The 21,745-nt window shown below is 39.8% G+C and overlaps 1 protein-coding gene across 1 annotated transcript; it reads left to right on the top strand.

Annotated features, from left to right (window-relative positions):
• Positions 1-258: 258 nt before the first annotated feature.
• chaf1a (chromatin assembly factor 1, subunit A (p150)) lies at positions 259-21,267 on the top strand. The gene is made up of 16 exons (XM_084417296.1): positions 259-608; positions 1,454-1,501; positions 3,987-4,579; positions 4,660-4,707; positions 9,297-9,541; positions 9,624-9,684; positions 9,766-9,834; positions 10,025-10,239; positions 10,375-10,546; positions 13,636-13,716; positions 13,862-13,960; positions 14,033-14,279; positions 16,976-17,117; positions 17,765-18,062; positions 20,427-20,511; positions 20,593-21,267. The coding sequence occupies exons 1-16, from the start codon at positions 554-556 to the stop codon at positions 20,715-20,717; spliced, it is 2,583 nt and encodes an 860-aa protein (XP_084273422.1). The 5' UTR covers positions 259-553; the 3' UTR covers positions 20,718-21,267.
• The last annotated feature ends 478 nt before the right edge of the window (positions 21,268-21,745 follow it).

The raw sequence follows: 21,745 nt of genomic DNA, 5'->3' as shown, positions 1-21,745 counted from the left end.
AACACTTTTCAATTCTTAAAGTGCTTTCCGTTAAACAGAAACCCTCAAAACACCTAGCCAAAGCAGTTTGTTAGTTGCACGGAATAACTTTGTGACTGGTTATTTTCATCTGACCAATCCTACACGAGAATCACACTCACTGTCAAATCACAGCTCTTTGTACTTGTTGCAAGGCGGGACCGACCGTGACAGCCAATAACGTGACTCTTCGTCGATCTGACGTAGGACGCCACTGGCCAATCACAGCCTGCGATCCATCCCTGCAACAGGCTCCCGCCAATTCTGAGCGGGGAGCGCGAGGGAGTCTAGCCGGGGATGATACGGGAACGACGGGACTAGGATTACACACGAAAAAACAGATTCTACAACTCTAAAAGTTACAGAAACTCATCAAATTTACAGTTGACACGTTAATGCTACAACTGGGAAAGACGTGGAGTCGATGACTAGCTTTAAGAAGTTGTGCACGGAGTCGAAAAAAGCGCTCCTCGTTTCCGTCTAACGTTTTTAAGTGAGAGGATCGCGCGAGCGCACGGAGCTGAAAGGCGCGCGGATGGTGGTCGTGATGCTCGCGGCTGAAGAGCCTTTGGCCTCCACTCCACGCAGAGGTTTGATGTTAAATATGAAATAAAACTGGGTTAAAGCACGAATAGAGTCTATACACCGGGAATAGTTAGGTAAATAAAGACATAGACGGCTACTAAGTTAGCAGAAAAGTATAAAAACATCACTTATTACCTGAAATTAATTCTAAAACAATTTTATTCTAACTCAGTTTCTCTGACAAACGATAAAAATAGAATTGTAATGACTTTTCCAGGTAGTATTTGGGGTTGTCGAGGGTTTTAGAACCTTAATTAGCATGTTAGCAGGTGAGCTATTGGCTCAGATTTGTTATTTGACATTCTAGCTTTCTACACACGAAATGTGACTTTCCTCACGTATAATGGTTATTTTTTCCAGTATTCGTGGTGGTGTGTCGAAGCACGTCCCATTTATGTTGTTTTGAGCTCAATCCAGCTCTTTGTTCCTCAGTCTTGCGCTAATGGATGAACTTTTCACGTATTCACAGGTTCAGTTGCCCAAACTGGCCTACAAACCATCATTCACTGAAAGGCGGGAGATCAAAAATAAACATTTTACGTGTAGTGCGTGCTTGTCGTTACTTCGAAAGCCTGTACGCGGTCTGCGTTTTATGTGAGGACTTTACGGCATTGAAAAGATTAAAGTTACTATTTATCCTCTAAAATGAATTCGGATGTGACTGTCAACTGGTAGTTAGCATGCAGACGTAGCTATCACCTTTGTTATGACGAGACGTGCTTTGACAACAAGTTTAGTTTTTTGCCTCAAGTATTGATATTAACAATATGTCAGAGTGATGTCATTTTAATTTACGGCTTGGAGTATTTATGATGAAGGATTTGACCTTAACACACTCTTTATATTTCAGGCATGGATTGTGTTGGCAAAGCTAATACCAGCAAGAAGCTTGTTCAAGGTAAACAACTCAAGTGTTGATATTTCTGGTCAATAATGTACATCCATCTCCACCCAGCAAAATACAATAAGGTTTAGTAATACTTTGAGGACCCAGTCTATTAGATTATTTCATTTGGGGAACTTGACATGTTCACTTCTATATATCAGGATATCAGAATATATCAGGACATCCAACAATTTAGAGGGTGTCAAGTGACTGACCTTTTTTTTTTTATAGTGTTACTGTCTTTGGACTCAATTCCTGGAAAGATAAAATGAAAATGCAAGAGCTTTTCTTTAAAGTTTATCTAACTTTTACAAAACACATCAGGACGTTATTCTGTGTTGCATTTACCTCGGAAGAGGGATGTCATTGCTGGGAATGATGTCACACTGGAGTTGACTGTTTTCCAGTACACAGGTCGGAAAACTAACATGGACACGTCCAGGCAAACCTTTGTTGTGCTTGCTATTTTTAAATGGAAATGCAAAAAAGCAGTATTTTGCGCTGAAGAAAGTGACATGTGAAGGCTAACTCTGAATTCGTCCTCGCACAGTGCGCACACACATTGGGAGTAGTGAACACACACACTGCACATCGTGGACCCACCCCCCTGGCGCACTGGGTGGGCACCCATTTTTTGCTGTGGTGCCTGATGAGCGATTGGGGGTTAGGTGCCTTGCTCAATGGCACCTCAATCATTTCCTGACGGTATTGAGGATCGAATTCGCAACCAATCTGACACTCTAACCATTAGGCCACAACTGCCCCCCTGTGTTTGAGACAGACAAATAGCTGAGCAGCCATATTGGATTCTAAAGTCGGGGTTGTTCTGCTTCCCCCGAGTTTCTCAATCGCAACTCTGACTTGAGGGGACATTCCAGTTAAAACTTCGTACTAGGGACTAGGAATTTCCCACTTCCGATGACAAATGAACGTACCATAAAGGCAGAGGAAATTAAGAGTTTTCTCTTAAAGTTTTTTTAATGGTGGTTTTACTTTACTGTAGGATGATAAAAAGGTAGAGCAAATTGTTATCCGGAATGTAAAATAGAATACGTTATGAAAATATTAAGTCTTTAAACCCAATATAAATTAATAGCATTTAACAAATTGCATTTAAAAATAATAATCTGATTGTAACATATACAAGCCATTCTTTTGTTTCTGAATCTCATAAATGCTGGAATACTTACAGTCGGAGTCTGAAGTCAAAGTCAGTCTGCAGATTTTGGGCTGTTTATGGAAAGTGTTTTTTTTTTTTTTATAAATATAACTTCAGAGAAGTTCAGACTATGATTCTGTCTAGTCAGTGGATATCAAACATGTATGATTTTTTTGAGCTGATTTTAGAACACATTGTTTTCATTTGTCTTGCATCTACTAGCAACGAGGCAAGTTTTTGACTTTGAAGTCTGGTAGTGGGGATGTCACGATACCAAAATTCCAGTAGTCAGTACCGATACCGTTAAAATTTTACGGTTCTCTGTACCAATTTCGGCACCACAGCAAAATCTTTTGGAACTATTTTTCTATTTTATTTAACTATTTGAAAGAATATTAAATTCAGTTACTTTATTATTTATGACGATAATCATAAGTAAATAATACATATAAGCATTGAAGGCTACATGCTGTTTAAATGTAAATATTGCTTATAAAAAAAAGCAAGTGAAAAATAAGCAACCTTCTATGCACACATTATTATTATTATTAGTAGTAGTAGTAGTATTTTTAATACATGGAGACGTCGCTAGATCTACTGTACAGTAGCCTAATATAATTATTTCTGTCAATTTCTTCAAGTTAAACCGAACTTGTATTTTGACGGGTTGCCGTGAAGACCTTTGAGTTTCTGTGTGTGTATGATATGACGATATTTTTTCACAAATGAAACGATAAAATGCTCATGAAGTGACTCTCAGAGCGGCTCTGGAGATGAATTTAATCATGTCGTCATATCGTGAGGCAGCAGAGACTGAAAACAGCATGAGCGTCACTCGTGCTTCAGTGTGTGTGTGTGTGTGTGAGGTGAATGAAACCGCACGTCGGCGCCATTTATTCACACAGAGACCAGCAGAACATGCAGGGCTAATATTTAAATAGTTTTTTTGCGGTTTAATATACACAGACACTATATATATATCGTGGTATATATCGGCTACAGACAGTGCTCCTAGTAAAAAAGCCCCGCGTCTGGAGTCTGGAGCCCCGCGTTTAGATAAACACGGAAGCGACTGAAAGCAGCTGCCTATTAGTGGGTACACCGGTACAACAGAAATGCTGGTATTGTCACGTTTTCAATATTTCAGTACCGAAGTACCGGTACTTTTGACAACACTATCTGGTAGTGTGTGATCCTCAGTCATTCACATTGTACGACACCCAGTTGTTCTCTGACAAAGCTGGCAAATGTATAATGCCAAGTGTTTTAAAATCTGTTTAGATTTTGAAAGTCGTTTAGTGTATTCCAGCCTTAACTAACAATGTTACCTCCCTACAGCACGTCTACCTTTTAAAAGGCTCAACCCAGAACCCAAGGAATGCAGTGAACCCAAAAGAACCAAAGGTCCAGTTGCTCCAAAGTGTTCTGAGCCAAGCGCATCTGATGGAGAAAATGAGATAGACAGCTCCTCCTCCCCGATGCACCGTGGCCCGGCTCTGGTAAACGGCCGCGGTCCACTTGATTGCTTCATGAGCCGACGGAAACGTTCCCCGGCCCGCTCTGTCCCTGAAGCCACCATTGACCTCACCGAAGACTCAAATGAGGCCGTCAAAAGCCAGCCTGCACCTCCGGTTGCTGCCACCTGCCCCCTTAGTGAAAAACCGACAAAAACTGCAGAAGATACCACAAAATCTACAGAACCAACCACGCCACTGACAGATAAAGAGACTGAAAAGGATGAGGAAGAGGATGAAGACACCCTTCCACTGCTGGACATAACTCAGGAGTCTGAGACGGACGAAGAGGAGCAGCAGGAGACTGAGGTCAGTCCTGGGAATGAGTCTGTGTTGTCGACTGGATCCAACAGCTCTCTCTCAGTGACAGAGAGCTCACCAGAGCCCAGCAAGAGTGCTCCTACCACCCCTGCCTCTGTGAGTAGACACGAAGCTATTTTTATTGTCCTTTTTTGCTAAAAGTTTAACCTATTGATCAGTGTCTTTTCTTTACGCAGACATCACAAATAAATGCTGCCAGTACAATGAAGCGACGTTCCCTTAAGGTAAAATCCTGCATTTTACAACATTTAGAAACCCACAATTTTAGTGTAATGTTAATCCGGTCCTATATAAACAGCATGTGCCATGGAATTGAAACATCTTTAAATCCAAAATAAATGCAAAGAAACAAGTGCTTAGAACTATTTTATATAAAAATATATACATTTATATGTAAAAAGTCAATGAGTGACTGATTGAAAAGTTAGTCATAAAATGAACAACAAAGTTACATAAAAAAAAAGTGGCAGTCTAATATTTTGCATTTACACTCTAATACTAGGCTAATGCACAGAGCATTTGACATACAGTATCAGATTGTTTTGATCTGTCCATTGTTATGGTTATCACTGTCAATCAGATTCAATCATGCATTTTAGAGATGCACCGATTACAATTTTCTGGGCCGATTCCGATGTCCGATTTTTCATTGAGTGTGACCTGCCGATACCGATTTTAGCCGATTTCATTTTTTCTAACCACTTTACAGCACACACAAATATTTATTTTATATCTTTTCTGTAATAGAACATTTTACAATTTGCATTAGTACATATTTTTTTGAACAGATAAACGCTATAAAATAGGACTATATAAATTCCTCCAGGTGTGGGTAATTCACACACATCTAAAGTGCAGTGTTATGGAAGAACCATTTCCTTTTCACATTCAATATCCAATACTTTTTTTATATATGTATTTAGCAAACTAAACGTCTGTATGAAAACAGGGAATGGCAATAAATAATATATAAATAATAATAAAAATATATATACAGGGCTCGAAATTAACTTTTTTACTTGGTAGCACTGCTGCTCCCAACTTCAAAAAGTTAGGAGCACCAGCAAAAATTTAGGAGCACCCACCAAAAATTAAGGAGCACCACAACTACAAATTATATATTAAAGGAGTCATAATGTTGTGTTACCTTGGATACCCAAATGCTCTATTATAGTATTTTAGGCACTTCTAAAAAAGAAAAGTGAAAAAAAATCAACACAGAGCCCCTCAGACCCTTATTTCTAAAGGCATTATTGTCTCGCGAGATCTGATGCGATGTTTTGGCTGTCGTGGACGGTCATTATAATAATGCAAATGAGGGGCGCGTTGATTGGTAGCAGGAATGTATTTTACTACTTCCAAGCGGTACAAAAACATAGACAAAATACTGCAATAGCTCAATAAATGTGACGGTACTTATTGTTAGTGAAATTGTAATCACAACCAAAGAAAAAATACACCATTGCCATATACATTCTTACAGAAGCCCCACTAACTGAAAGCTATTTTCAAACTGCATGTTTTGCATGAGTTTGGCTAATAATGTTTAGTGGTATATTGTTTTCATACTTGCATTTAAACAGTTTTAGCCACTGAGCATGGACTCCTGTACCGTCACTACTGTAGCTGCTAGTGTAAAACAAAGTCGAAAGATGTGGCTAGCATTCGTAGAGTCCATTCCCCGTGTTTACCTCGAAGGTAACGTTACATACAATAGCCGCATTAGCAGTTAGCTGCTATTTGTTAACCACAGTAGAGCAATAAAAACACAGTCTTACCTTTTCAATTTCTGGCAAGTCCCTGATGGTTGGGATGGCACCTTTTCCCAAACGGAGCTTCGAGGCCAAGTTCGCCTGATACTGCCCCAAATTTGTAAAAGATTCCGGTGTAAAATGTTTAGCACACACACCTAACGATACGCCACTTGAAAGAGTTGTTGGGACAGCGTCATTAAAAATGAATTTCATCCACTGTTCCCTGATAGTTTCGTCCGTTTTTGGTAGATAAAACACATTTGCATGTTGTTTGTGGCAGTCACCCACAGAGCATCTCAGGTGTGCACTCGATTTCTCCATCTTTCTCGAGTCGACTAAACTGAATCTGAGGGGGAGAGGGGCGGGCTTCCCGAGGCATAGGTTTGCGGTGTCCATATTTGGTATATCCTCCCCCGTCTTGACGTCAAGAAGGGGAAGAAATCAAAATCTCGTTTTTTCGTGCGCGTGCACGTGGCCTATTTTACAAACCCCGAGGTAAACAAACGCTTCACTTTTAAATATCGGCTTCCCGGCCAGTGTATAATCATTATGCAATCATAACATACATTGATTCTCGTGGAAAAGTGAAATTTCTACATTATGACTCCTTTAACAAATTTTATTTCATCCTGTGGCCAAGATTTGAAATTTGGTCTTCTGGCTCTATATCATCTCACCCCGATGATATTGGCACATGATTTGTCATTTGACATAAATTTAGTGAAGGCAAGCTCTTCTTTGGCGATGGTGTATGCAGTGTTATATTCATAGACAGTATGGTTATATTTGACGTATCCTGCCGATTAAAAGGCTTAATAATTGAACCTGATTTGTTTGCCACACACCTGTCCCTGCATTTTTTGCTTGGCACTTGGCACTCTATTGCTATTAATATGCTGTATTAATCTTTGTTAATCTTAGTTAATAAAAATACAGCTGTTCATTGTTCATTAATGTTACTTCACAGTGCATTAACTACGTAAAAAAAAAAAAAAATGCAATAATGTATAGCCTATTAATAGCCCAAATGTTGAAATTAACATTAACAATGGTTAACAAATTAACAAAGTGCAGTTTTTTTAATAGTACAACTGTGTTAACTAGAATTTAATAAGTGGAACATTATTGTAAAGTGTTACCGATTTGTTATACACCGATTCAGACGTCTCGTCGTGAGTGTGTTGGACAGATCAGTTGTTTTAACCATTTATTAAAGTGAATCGGTTCAAATGAGTCATTAGTTCGCGAATCGGAGTGTCATTAGTGGAAGTGTAGCATACGGCAAGCGTTGTGTGATTATCCCGGTAGTTTATTTTTTAGCACAATTCACACTCCACGGTAATTTAGGAGAAAAAAAAATCTCCGAATGCTCCACGTGAAACTTCGGTCTTCCGCCCTTTTTCTATCGTGTCAAATGATTTTGATTAATATGCGCGAGGGAGAGAGAGCAAGACAGCGCTCGTGTAGTTTGAAGACGTGAGAGTGCGCGCGCGCGGCCGGGGCTTTCTCTCGTCAAGCGCAGCAGTCACTCACGCACCGATCAAAGGCTTTGGCGGCCGCCAAAAAAAATCAATGCAGGAAAAACCCCGGGATTGGTTATATAACGTTGGATAGAATGACGGTCCGGCCATCGCGTATCAGCGCACATAAGGTACACACTGTGAAGTAATTTGCAAACGTTTTTTAGAGAAATGAAAACAGGTCGCAGCACAACCATTATTTGCACTCGCACAAATGCTCCCAAATATATTTTTAGGTCGCACAGATTAAATTTCAGGAGCATATGCGACCAAAATGGTCGCAATTTCGAGCCTTGATATAGCCTTGCAGTATAAAGATATTTCTCAAAGCACACACACACACAGGCCTCTTGCAATCACTTGTACAAAGTGAATGATAAAACAAGTTTAAATGGGTACATTTTCTATAAATATTAGTCTTCTTTTTCTTTTCTGACATGGCCTACTCCAGTTCTTGTTAAAACACACAAATTCTGTGCATTTTGGGCACTTTTTTTGTGAAACCCTATTAAGGGTATTTTGTCCATCAAAAGTGTGCTTTCCCTTTAATTGAGTGTGAGCAGTGCAGCAAATAGACTCGGCGCCGAAACACGCGCTTCACTGCTCGCGACGCTCCTACTTGACGCTCACGCGCTGCTCCTGCTCCCGCTCCCGTTGTGAATGCACTCATTGATTAACGTGCACGCGGTCTGAACGGACGTAATTCACGAGGTTTCCTACATGTGTGTTCCGTGTGCACGTGTGATGCTGATGTTGCGCGATGTTAATCATGCGGCGCCCGAGTGCATTTGACCGGCATAAAATCGGCATTTGTCACGTGAAAATCGGCCAATTCCGGTCACCAGCCGATCAATCAGTGCATCTCTAATGCATTTAAATATGGTTGTCAATCCAGAAACTTTGCCATGTGTCGTATGAAAAGTATATATTAAAGCGAGCAAAGATCATTGAAGCTATCTATTACTCAGTTCAATGCTAGGTACACAAATGATGCTAAAGAAAAATGTTTTGCCATCACAGAAATAAATTAAGATGAATTAAAATAAATAGAAAGCATGTTATTGTAATGTTTTCACTGTATTTTGATCAAATAATTACATCCTTTGTGAGCTTGAGAGACATGCTCATTTAAAGTTTTAGTGTATAGGAATACAACACATTAAAATGATAATAGTCTTTTGCATTTAATAAATATTACAGCTATTGTAATCAATATGGTGATGGATTTAATATAGAAACACTTTTTTTGTCACTATGGCTTTTTATTTATTTTTTTATTTTTTATTTTTTTGGCAACAATGTCAACAGCTTGACGTCTGTTTGGAATGCAGGTCATGGGTACATAAGCCCAAAGCTGATATTTTGGTGTGTTTTTTTTTTTTTTCTACCCCAAAAGCAAATAAATAAAATATACCTCAATGTGAATGTTTGCACTGGGTTAAGGGTTCAAGAAGGATTGGTTGTTTCCTTTTACAGTCTTGTCACTGTGGAATTTTGCACTCCGTTTGAAAAGCCCTTTATTGTCCTTTTGTCCCACAGAGTGTCCAAGAGCAGGAGGAGAGGCAGCGACAGAGGGATGAGAAAGAACGGCAGAAACAGGAGGCCAAAGCTGCCAAGGAGAGGAAGAAAGAGGAGGCCCGCAAGCTAAAGGAAGAGAAGGAGAGAGAGAAGAAAGAGAAGAAGGAGAAAGATGAAAAGGAGCGGCGGGAGAAAAAGGAGAGGGAGGAGAAAGAAAAGGCAGAGAAACTAAGAGCTAAAGAAGAGCAGCGGCAAATGAAAATTGAGTGAGTGACCCAGTACAGCAGCACGATAGTAGTTGTTCTGGTGTTTTCTGTGAGTATTAAACTCTGGTGTTAATCCATTTAGGGCCAGACTGGAAGAGAAAAGGAAGAAAGAGGAAGAAAAACGGTTGAAGGAAGAGAAAGAAGTGAGTGTTTTTATCTATCTAAGGTTTGCTTTATTGCTGATTGCTTCATATTGTCCTCATTGTGTTTGTGCATCTCTTCAGCGAATCAAAGCTGGGAAGGCTGAGATTACACGGTTTCTACAGAAGTCCAAGACCCAGTTGGCACCAAAGGTAAGAGTCACAATATTCAGTGTAGAATGAAGACCTCCTGTGTCAAACTTCTTGTGTAAAACATTTACGAATGCTATGTTTTGAGAATGTGGCCTTGTCGGGCATGTAAAGGACGCACACACAAACGAGCAAAAACAAATGTAAAAATCGTTCCCAGTGTTTTAATCTCCGAACACGTTGTGTGTTTCAGACTCTGGCATCTGCCTGTGGGAAGTTTGCTCCTTTTGAGATTAAAGCGCACATGTCTCTGGCACCACTGACCCGAGTACAATGTGAAGACGCAGTCTTAGAGGAGCTGGACCGTTATCTTGGCCAACCTGACTGCACTCTAGATGGACTAAAGGACTGGACAAGGCACAAACCTCGCAGATCAGGTCCAACCAGGCCCAGTCACAGTGCAGTGAGGTAAAGCCACACTGAGTCGCTGCCGAGATACTTATGTACTCATCATTTATACATGCAGAACACCAGCTGGTGTTTTTGTTAGAGTGATGTGAAAGGCTTATTCTTTGTGTGTTCCTTCATGTTCTCTGTTATTAGAGATTGTGTGGTCATTACTGAAAGCCAAAAGGCAGATGGCGTCCCTGACCGCCACCGTTACGGCCGCATGAAACTCTTGCACTTCCATGATAACTATCGTCCAGCTTACTGGGGGACCTGGTGCAAAAAAAGCACTCACATCTCGCCGCGCTGCCCGCTGAGACTCGACAAGGTAAAAACGCAAGAATGTGTCAGTGAAATGCTGCATTTAGGCCCCCTTAAATCCACTGTGCTGTTTTAAAGCGGTCATATCTCAAAAATATTGAGGGAAATTTGGTTTGTGCATGGAATTTTTCCATGGATACAATCTGTGGATATATTTGGCTACTTGTTTGCTTAGAAGTTTGGATGAGATCCAGTCAGGACAATGGCTTGGCAGTTTTTCAGCATGCAAAGAAGCTCATTGGTCAATGTCAAGGGCCTGAGGGTTCACCTCCCTGCTTCCGCTGATTTTAGGCAATTCGGAAATAAACTTTGAGTTGCTGGAACCATTAACTATGGAGGAAGTTTAGTCGTTGCACCGCTGAGAGATGTGGCTGCATGCCCCAACTCCCTCTTATGTACTTGAAGTTTAAGAATGGGCTAGTTGACAGCTTAAGATGAGAAATATTGTATGTCCATAACCTATGGTAGCCCATTTCCACCACGTAAGGAGAAAGATCATATTTTGGTAAGTCATATATGCCTTTTTGTCATAATTGTGACATAATTGTGAATCTTTTTTCTTTTTTTAAGATCATTAATTATGTTGTATGTTAATTTCAACTTTTTATATAAATTATGACATGGTATTAGGGGTGTAACGGTACGCAAAAATCACGGTTTGGTACGTACCTCGGTTTTAAAGTCACGGTTCGGTTAATTTTCGGTACAGTATGGGAAAGAAATGCAAACATTAAACTGCAGGTTGTTTGTTACTATAAACTTTTTTTTAACAATTTGTTTACACTTTTTTAAACACTTTTTAATAAAATATATATAAAATAAAAAAAGAATAAGAAATAAAATACTGCTACAAAGTTCTCCACTAAATAAAATACTCTCAGTCTCAAACCAATATCACATAATAAAATATAATGAAAAATATAAATAAATAACTATGATTACAGTGCAGCATTACCAATCCCAGCTTGTAGGCCTGCTCATATGTAAAAATATATAACTTTTCCAAAGTGTAAAGGGTGGCTCTTCAAGCTCCGGCTTGTCCATACCGTCTATGGCAGGGGTGGGCAAACTTTTCGGCTCAAGGGCCACACTGGGTTTTAAAATTTGACAGAGGGCCGGCCCAGTAGCAGATTATGAAACACGATTTCATACTTTTTTTTGCGTGCATATGCTGCACACTGTAAACCCCTTGGTTAGGATTAGGGGTGCGGAGTGCGTGCCTATTTCACGCCATTAAAGGGATAGTTCGTCCAAAAATGAAAATTCGGTCATCATTTACTCACCCTCAGGTTGTTTCAAACCTGTATGAATTTCTTTTTTCTGCTGAACACAAAAGAAAATATTTTGAAAAATGTCGGTAACCAAACAGTTGATGGACCCCATTGACTTCCATAGTAGGGAAAAAAAAATACTATGGAAGTCAATGGGGTCCATCAACTGTTTGGTTACCGACATTTTTCAAAATATCTTCTTTTGTGTTCAGCAGAAAAAAGAAATTCATACAGGCTTGAAACAACTTGAGGGTGAGTAAATGATGACAGAATTTTCATTTTTGGGCGAACTATCCCTTTAAGTGCGTATCATATGCACGCGAAAACTGCGTTTCATAAGAACTACAAATAGCCTACAATTCGTGGTATTCGCCCTTTCATGACACATTTACGTTGTGGCAACGTCTGCGCGAAATTCAACAACTGAGAGACGACATTCTGACAATAAATTTTTTATGCTAGATATCCCCCGCATGTTATGTTTTGAGGTTAATTTTTAATTAGTCAGATGTTCGATAATTATAGCCTACTTTTTAAATATTGTTTATCCTTATTATTATTTAATGGGCCTAACCATAAATTAGAAACAAAACACCTAAGTGTACACTTAGAAGAGTAAAAATGACAGAAGGTTACGTTAATTCAACTTTATTAAAACTGCATGGCAATCAATTTGCACTTCCAAAAGTCATACATTTGTGAAAAGAAAAACGAAATAAACGAATATACAAATTTATTTTAAGTATAATAAAATAAAACATAAAAAGCAAAGGCAGATCAGAACATTTAATGAACAAAACCGGGTTCAGTACATGGCAGACAGGGGAGCGTAGTCGAAAGCCGGGCGATAAAGGTCGGTAAACGGATTAACGGAATCAGTCAGGAGGATCCATCCACAAATCCAGAGTAGGCAAACTAAATAGCAGACAAATCAAAGGAAAAACTAAACGTGTGCAAGCGGTTACCAAACATTTTTTTATCTGTGAGTTTTCAAAAAAAGGAAAAAAACATTAACGTGCACCAAGTCTATGCGCTTAAGTCGCGGTCTGTTTGGTTTCCATGGTGACGCGTCTAGCTTGTTACGTGACACACCGCAGCCACAACAGCGCTGAATGAATGATGATCTGCTTTTATGTCATTTTTCCTTTTTTACATTTGTTAGCTATGGCATGACATATCTGATATTGCTATTGTCAAATATATGCAACGCAATATATATAAAGCAAAGTATTGCAAGAAAAAGGCAAAATGAATGCGATCTTAAGAATTTTTTTTAAATACTCGACGGGCCGGATTAAACAGCCTAACGGGCCGGCCCGTATGTGGCCCGCGGGCCGTAGTTTGCCCACCCCTGGTCTATGGGCTTGTCTGCATTGGCCATGACGCTAGCTAGCGAGAGGCTGGGCTAAAGCGTGCTGTGTATGTTGTTGTACAGCGCGCGGTGTGTGATATTTATTTATTTTTTTCCTGCCCTGCAGTCGATTTCATTGGTTTCGGTTACAGTGACGACGGGTAAAACTTTAGAATCAGCTGCAGGGCGGGATTTGCGCTGAACGCGGAGACTTCCGCCACTTAATATGTTCGTGTGGAAACACGAAAATGTACCTATGTTCCGCACATAAAATATTGCATTCGGTGCACACGTGCACCGACCGAAAGCCCTGTATCGAAACGGTCCGGTACGAATACACGTACCGTTACACCCCTACATGGTATAACTATTTACCAGTGTATTTATTTTATTTTTTATGTGGAGGAAATGGGCTTCTATAGTAACCTGAAGTGGTGTTAATTAGATTTTTTTTATTTATTCTTTGCTTATCAGGAGCTGCTGGATTATGAGGTGGACAGTGATGAAGAGTGGGAGGAGGAGGAGCCGGGAGAGTCTCTGTCACACAGTGAGGGGGTGAGTGATACGACATCACTATTGTTACATTTCTATAGTGACAAATTAGCCACTACAGAAGCCATGCTTCACACCAGTGAAAATTCACACTAAAATTAGCCAGTTTGAATATAGTGGTGACTTTAATCTTGTTTTTCCCCTCCAGGATGACGACGATGAAGGAGGAGATGATGACGATGATGATGATGGGTTCTTTGTGCCCCACGGTTATCTGTCAGACGGGGAAGGAGCACTTGAAGACGAGGTACATGGAACATCACCCTCCTTCGATCGCCTCATTCAGTCACGTCATGACACTAACAGTCCGCTCTTGCAGGAGGGTAGAGATCCGGAGAAGCAGAAGGTGCGTCAGAGGATGAAGGCTCGTGAATGGGAGACTGAGCTGATGTCTAAAGGGAGGGTGAAGGTGTTGGAGGCGGTGGTGCGCGGCTGCCTGTGGGAGGGGGAACAGCCTTCGCTCGACTTCCTGCAGCCGTACGCTGTCTGTATGCTGAAGCCTTTACCTAAAGACGAGCCCTGCACCCCTGAACAGGACATTTCACGCCAACAGAGGAACGAGAAACGTGAGTACAATGTGTGCTTAACTTTTGAATTCTTGGGATATATTAAAGTTTTCTCATCTGCTGTCCATGTTGCTTTACTAAACATTACAGTGTCTTAATTTGTTGGACCATCTTTTTCAAATCGAATCATCTATATATTGTTAAACTGAGTCTCTACAAGCATTGTTTGTGTGAGAGATCGTCACAATGCAAATGCAATCCTTTGCCTGAAGTGCGCACACTGCATTAACAGCCACTTTCAGCTCAGTTAATACACAAAGCCAAGCCCTAAGGGTCTATTCATTCTATGAGAGGTGCAGCAAAGTCATGCAAAACACCAGTGAAAATTCACACCAAAAAAATAGATGCACCCTGAATTTTCATGATCCCCCTTACAAGAGATGCATCCCTGAACAAACAATGCCTTCATTACTTTAATACAGTTGCACATAGGGATATCCCGATACCACTTTTTCACTTCCGATACGATACCGATGCCGCAGCTTTGGCTATTTGCCGATACCGATATCAATCCGATATTTTTATTTTATTCTTGAACTAATACTACTAATAATAAAACACATGGAAGCACTTTGCTCAATTAGCCACATAAAAACATCTCACTCAAATGGAGAACAAATACTTCTCCAGTATATAGTCCAGGGGCCGTACTCACAAAGAATTTTAAGGCTAAAAGTAGCTCCTAACTGGCGAATTTAGGAGCAACTCCTAAAAATAATGGGCGTGTCACTCGTAATTTTAGGACTCCTAATATTTTTTGACTAAGAGTAATTCACGAAGCGTTTTAGCCCTAAAAGTAGCACCTAAGCCTGGGACAGCTTAAAAGAAGTCGAGAGGACTCCTAACTCACTAAGACCTATTCACAAACCGCTTTTTGTGGCATTTCACGTTGCGATGTTTTGAAATGCGTTTGCGGCGGCTACAGGAGCTTCCAATCGCGAGGGAACAATTTTGCATTGTAGGCATAACTAGGGATGCAATAACGCCACCAACAACAACCAAAACTATAGGCTACTCATTGCATGTAAACTATTTGTAACGTTTCATTGTGAATCAAATAAAAATGTTCTTCTCTTTGCAAACGTAGGCAGTGACAGATTAATTCAATAATGTTGCAAAGATATTGCATCAATCCATATGTTTCATTAGGCTACTAGGCTATTTGTTTTGCCTTACTCTTTATTCATTTAGGCTATTTATTCAGTTATTCATCATCTTCCGTCCTTCGCAATACTTGTGTAGCGCACGCATTCTCAGACCTGTCACCTGTCACTCATCATCGTAGTGGAGGTGTTTGGAATCAATCCCGCGTTACAATCATCAGCCAATCAAGGTGGTCACTTCAGTCAAGCTCGTGCATGAGTAATGACGTCATCCATAGCAACGAAGACTCACTCTTAGTTTAGGAGTTGTCATTTTTCTTTACTAAGAGTAGGTCTGAAAGGCGTTGTGAATAACTTCTAAGAGAAAACTCCTAGCTAAAATCTTTTTGTGCGATTTAGGAGTACTCCTAGTGGTAAGATAAAATGCTTTGTGAATACGGCCCCAGAACAACAGTTGATAATGAAAGACTGCCATCCTTTATTCAAAAGACCTTGAGATATGTTTGGTAATTGTACCTGAATGAATTTAAAATTAATTTGCTATATTTCAAATCAATATATTTGTTTCCTTAAAATTTTAATTAACTTTAACTTTATTCTCATCTGAATTATAAATAATTTATTTCTGTATAAAATAATACTACCATTTAAAAACACATTTGATTTTCTTTTTTAATCAATGTAGAATGTGTGACTTAAAAATAATCAGATTAGTGCTCTGTTTTAGGACAAGAAATGAAAACCAATGCAATATGATGAATGTACAAAAGATGAGATAATTTTTGCTTTTAAACAGCGTGTGTGTGTGTGTGTGTGTGATTTTGGTTGGGTGACAGTTGTAGGTTACAGTTTGACACGAGTTTACAGTTTGACAAAAGCACAATGTTGTGTTTTACATAAATATAAGTAGACTAAACACTTTTTGCAGTTTTAATGATGTCCTGTATGAACAAAATGACGGAGTATGTTTCCACTGTTCGATCGCGCCCGTGCCTCCCTCTCTCTCTCTCCGACACACACACACACACACACACACACACACATTCCAGCATTGCAATCTTGACATCGCAGCCTGTTCATTTTGCTGTGTTCACACCAAACGCGAATAGAGCGTCAAATTCGCGTCTATCGCGTCTAGTTCGATGCTTGAACAGTTTGAATCCATTTGCGTGTATAAAGCGAGCGTTTGAAGTGAAATAGATGCGCGTTCAGAGCTAAGGTGGGGCTACAGATTAGGTGTCCCTAAATAACCCGCATATGTCTATGCGCGTATCTAACAGTAGTTCCGCATTACATTAATTAATGTGCACGCGAGTTTTATTTATTTTTATACCGTGTATTCTCCGTGTAAATCCATGCACCGAACCGTGACGCACATACCGAACGTACGTTCAATACGAATACACGTACCGTTCCACCCCTAGGTATCGGAATTTTTTTTTTATTATATCCGATCTAGCGTTCTGGGCCAGTATCGGCACGATACTGATGCCGTGGATCGGATCGGGACATCCCTAGTTGCACATTGCTGGTTCTCCTGAGAGTGATTTAAATTATCCAGTGGTTGTTAATGTGTTTTTCACTTTTCTTCAGTGCTGTCACGGCTACTGCCTTTGCTTCATGGGAATGTGAACAGCAATAAGGTCATAATCAACGAGTTCCTAGAGATCTGTCGCCAGCAAACATCCTCACCCACAGAAAGCTCTTTGAATTGTATTGACAGCGTCCCACCCAGGTAACCCAGCTAGCTGTATCTTTAATATAATTATATTAATGCATTATGCAAAAAAATTTCCATGGAGTACCACAGGGTTTGTGTAATTTTGTAGGCCAACCAGGAAATTAGCATCACCCTAGTTCCTTTGACAGAAAGCCAATAGGATTTTTCCATTGACTTTTGGGTTATTGCAGAAAGTAATCTGGCTCTGTGACCAACAAAAGTTTATGGGTTTTTACATGTTTTCTTCATCATGAAAATCTTTTTCAAATTAACTTAACTTTTATAATTTTAAGCCTAAATACAATTGCCAAAAGAAAAAGCTTTGAAAGAGTGTGATTATAAACATCACAAGGCAAGTAGATTAGTTTAGATTAGAAGATTAATGTCAAGATTAAGCTATTGACTTCTTATGATGGAATCACAAGTGCTAAAATGCTGCTTTGTTTTGTGGTTTTATGACTCAATTGTGTTATTCCTTTTGAAAAATGTGTCTATTTTAGTATGCATTTCTGTGTAAACTCTATGACTAATGCCTGGAAACTTGATGTCATTGAGAATGACTTCCAGTTTGCACTCTGGTGTGTCAGAATATTAAGAAGTTACTTAAATGAAGCCACACAACTTATTTTTAAGGATATTGTTTTTTTTTTTTTTGGAAATAGGATCCACATCAGGCGTATCATAAAAGAGAACGCCGTGTATGAAAAGCGCTCCACTTACAGACGATGCTGCTGGTACGTGCATGCGGAAGTTCTGACCCGTCATTCTCAGGAGGCCTTGCCCGTTCCCTGCCAGTGGACCTACCTCACCTCCGGGGCTCAGATCACCCGCGACGAGCCCACCAGCTCACAGGGCAATTCGCCCACCATTTCCACTTCCACCACACCCTCCAACAAGAGGAAAAGTGCCAGCAGCCACTCCATCACGAAGTATATGAAGAAATGTGGCGACTCTGAACAGGTACAGACCAATTATATATACTACTGTGCAAAAGTCTTTACACACACAAAAAAATCACACAAAAGTATGTCAGTAGGAAATATCAGTTCATTTTATTAAAACAGCTTTTGTCCAGGTACACTTGCACATAGTTTTTCAGGTAGCTTTGCAGTAAGGTTTCTTCAAGCGTCTTGGAGACGTTCCCGCAGTTCTTAAGGATTTAATCTGTCTCCGTTTTTTTCTATTTCTTCATGTAATCACAGACAGACTCGATGGTGAGATCAGATCATACCGGCTGTTGTCAGACTCCTTGTGCATACAAAAATATCACTGGATTATTACAATTAATGGCAAAAGCAATGTTTGGAAATGCGAACTGATATTTCCTACTGACACACACTAGGCAAGGCAAGGCAAGGCAAGTTTATTTATATAGCACATTTCATACACAATGGCAATTCAAAGTGCTTTACATAGAAGAAATTAAAATAATAAAAAGAAATAAGAATAATTAAAACAGTTTAGAAGAATACAAAATAAAATACAGTACAAACAGTCGGACGAACATTGGCACAGTGCTCATTCAGTAAATGCATAGTTAAACAGATGTGTTTTGAGTCTGGATTTGAATGTGACTACAGTAGGAGCACGTCTGATCTCCTCTGGAAGCTGGTTCCAGCTGCGGCTGGCATAATAGCTAAAAGCAGACTCGCCATGCTTAGAGTGAACCCTTGGTATTTCTAGCTGATATGATCCTTGTGATCTGAGTGATCTGTTGGGCTTATATTCAGTGAGCATGTCTGCAATGTATTGAGGTCCTAGGCCATTGAATGATTTATATACCAGTAATAATACTTTAAAATCAATCCTAAATTTAACTGGGAGCCAGTGTAAAGACATGAGGACTGGTGTGATATGTTCATATTTTCTGGTTCTGCTCAGAATCCTGGCGGCAGCGTTCTGTATGAGCTGCAACTGTCTTATGGTCTTTTTGGGAAGTCCAGTGAGGAGTCCATTACAATAATCCACCCTGCTGGTGATGAAAGCATGCACAAGTTTCTCTAAGTCTTGTCTGGAAACAAAGCATCTTATTCTTGCAATATTTTTCAGATGATAGTATGCTGATTTAGTTATTGCTTTGACATGACTACTGAAACTAAGGTCTGAGTTTGCACTAGAGCAAAAGATGGAAATAACTGGCTTAACCTTTTTTTTGGTGAAAATACTAACGTGCCTAAGACTTTTGCATAATACTGTAAATATCCTATTTACACCTATTTGTAATTAGGGCTGGGCGATATATCGAATATTAGCAATATCGCAATAATTTTGACGATGATGTAAAAAATTAGAAAATATCATGAATGTTTCAAATTCAAGCATACTTTCCCAAAGAACGTGTCGAACGTCCAATATTACGTCCCCCTTTCGTCTTGTGACGTATTAGAGACGTTGGGGAGTCTTTTTTTTTTTCTTTTTTTTTTTACATTAGCAAAATGGAGACGACATACAACACAAGTGTGGAAAGAGACATGGGAGGGGATGATGAATTAGTCTCTAGAAGGAACGCACAATCTAATATGGGGGTGGTTTGGTTTTCAGATAACTGATACCAATCAAAATACCGTCATTTGCAAGTGTGCAAGACCGTGTGCAAGAAGATAATAGCTACAAAGGGTGGAAGCACCACTAATATCTTCCATCACCTCAACCAGCACCCTGTGTAGTACGAGCAACGCATGAAACTCCATGAGTCATCATCACTAGCCTCGGCCCCTTCATCTGCCGAAAAATCTGGTAGGCCTGTCGTCCCTAAACAAATAAAGCCGGTTGATTCATTCTCTTGCGGTGTGCCATATGCGAGAAATAGTAAAAAGTGGGGAAAAAATTACATCGGCGGTCACGTTTCACATAGCCAAAGATATGATGCCCGTCAGTACCGTGGAAAAATCTGGCTTCAAACGTCTGCTAAAGACAATCGACCCTCGATACAATTTGCCTTGCCGTAAATACTTCGCCCAGGATGTGCTCCCGAAATTGTATTGTAAAGTTCGCGAACAGCTGTCACAGAAGCATTCTCAGATAACACACTTTGTGACCACTTCCGAACCTACAACAGTCTTGCCATTCATTTTATTGATGGCTGAATTTATCATCGTAGAACGCACTCTCTGTACTTGTTTTGCACTACTTCAGAACACATTTACATGTGTTCATTTAATAAAAAGCAGTAAGTGATCACTTGGTCTAGATTTTTTTTTTTTAACTGCTTAAATTTGCACTAAACATTTTGTATTTACTTTGCAACAATAGCTGTTCTATCTAAATTCTTTTTGTTGTTTGTAATGGCAATTTAGACCCGTCTAACTTTGGTTTATTCTTTAGACTGAGGCTATGGAGACCGATGGCTTCCAGGCGGACACCGAGGATGATGAAGACGATGATTGCGTCATCATTGGGGAGCAATCTGGTTAGTATGCGTCTCTACTAAAGCTTGACAACAAAGATAAATCTGCCAGAACAAGCTTGAAAATGTTTTTCTTTGTAATAGGATCCTCGGAACAGGACGCCAACACATCCTTACCACAAACAGAGAGAAACACAGAGCCCATGGACACGAATGCATCCGAAACTGCTGTTCTTGCCTTGCCCTGCCTCACACCAGCCACCGCCTGAGATCTGACTCCTTCCTGTTGGGTTTGCATGCACGTGAACCAGGCGCTCAAAATCTGATCTATGATTCGAAGGATCACACAGTATTAAAGGTCCCAAGAGAGAATCAATTTTTTCCTCCTCTTTAAGTGGAGGTCTGTTAGATGGTGTACTGCTCTTCTTCATAGGTGAAGTCCCACTTTTTGAAAGGCTGATACATTCATCAGCTCTGACACCAATCGGGAGGTTGATGCTGTCTGCTGGGCTCAGTGCTCAGCCACATTGTTTTAAATTGTGTATTTTTTTTCCTCTCTGAATACTTGAACTGGTGTATGTCTTTCAAAAATAATGACAATTGAAATATATTGCACTTTTATATTCCACTTCTGTTTATTTCATTCTTCTACCCCCACCAGAAGTCTTTCGCTTGTTTTCTTTTCCAAGAGGCTTTGTATAAAAACAGCATTTGCCATGTGTTGCTCAGGCTGCTATACGCGGTGTAAATACTATTTTTTGTTTTTTTTGAAAAAAATGGTGTAGAAGCTGAAATAGTAGGAGGCTGTCCAACACAGAGGGGGAAAAAAAAGCAGCAGCATTGGCATTTCTTTTGGCAAAGTATTTTCTTAATTGTTTCGAATAAACTGCACCATAGTTTGCAGTTGTAATGGGTTTCCTACAAAGCTTGTTTAAATAAAGCATAATTTAAAAACGAACAACTTTTTAATATGCTGTTAACCGACATTTGCCTTCCACGCATTTTCAAGACTTCACAGTCAAGCCATTTGATTTCTTTCATAATATACACTCATCCCTGACAATGCATTTTATTTCATACATCACATCAAAAGCATCAGAACACATTTAAACTAAAGTGCAAAATACAAGCAGTTTTTACAATATAGCATGGTTCAATCAGTGAGTAGGGATGCACCGAAAATGGCATTATTTGTGGTTTTTGGCCGAAAGAGGAAAAAATGACCAAAAATATGCCGCCCAGCCCCTCTGGGTTCAGCGATCAGGTTTTACTCTTGCGCGCTCTCCGTTCTGTGTGT

Source organism: Rutilus rutilus (genome assembly GCF_951802725.1).
Source record: "Rutilus rutilus genome assembly, chromosome: 8".
Lineage (NCBI taxonomy): Eukaryota > Metazoa > Chordata > Actinopteri > Cypriniformes > Leuciscidae > Rutilus > Rutilus rutilus.
Note: the sequence above shows the minus strand (reverse complement) of the source record. Positions and strands in the feature narration are given on the sequence as shown.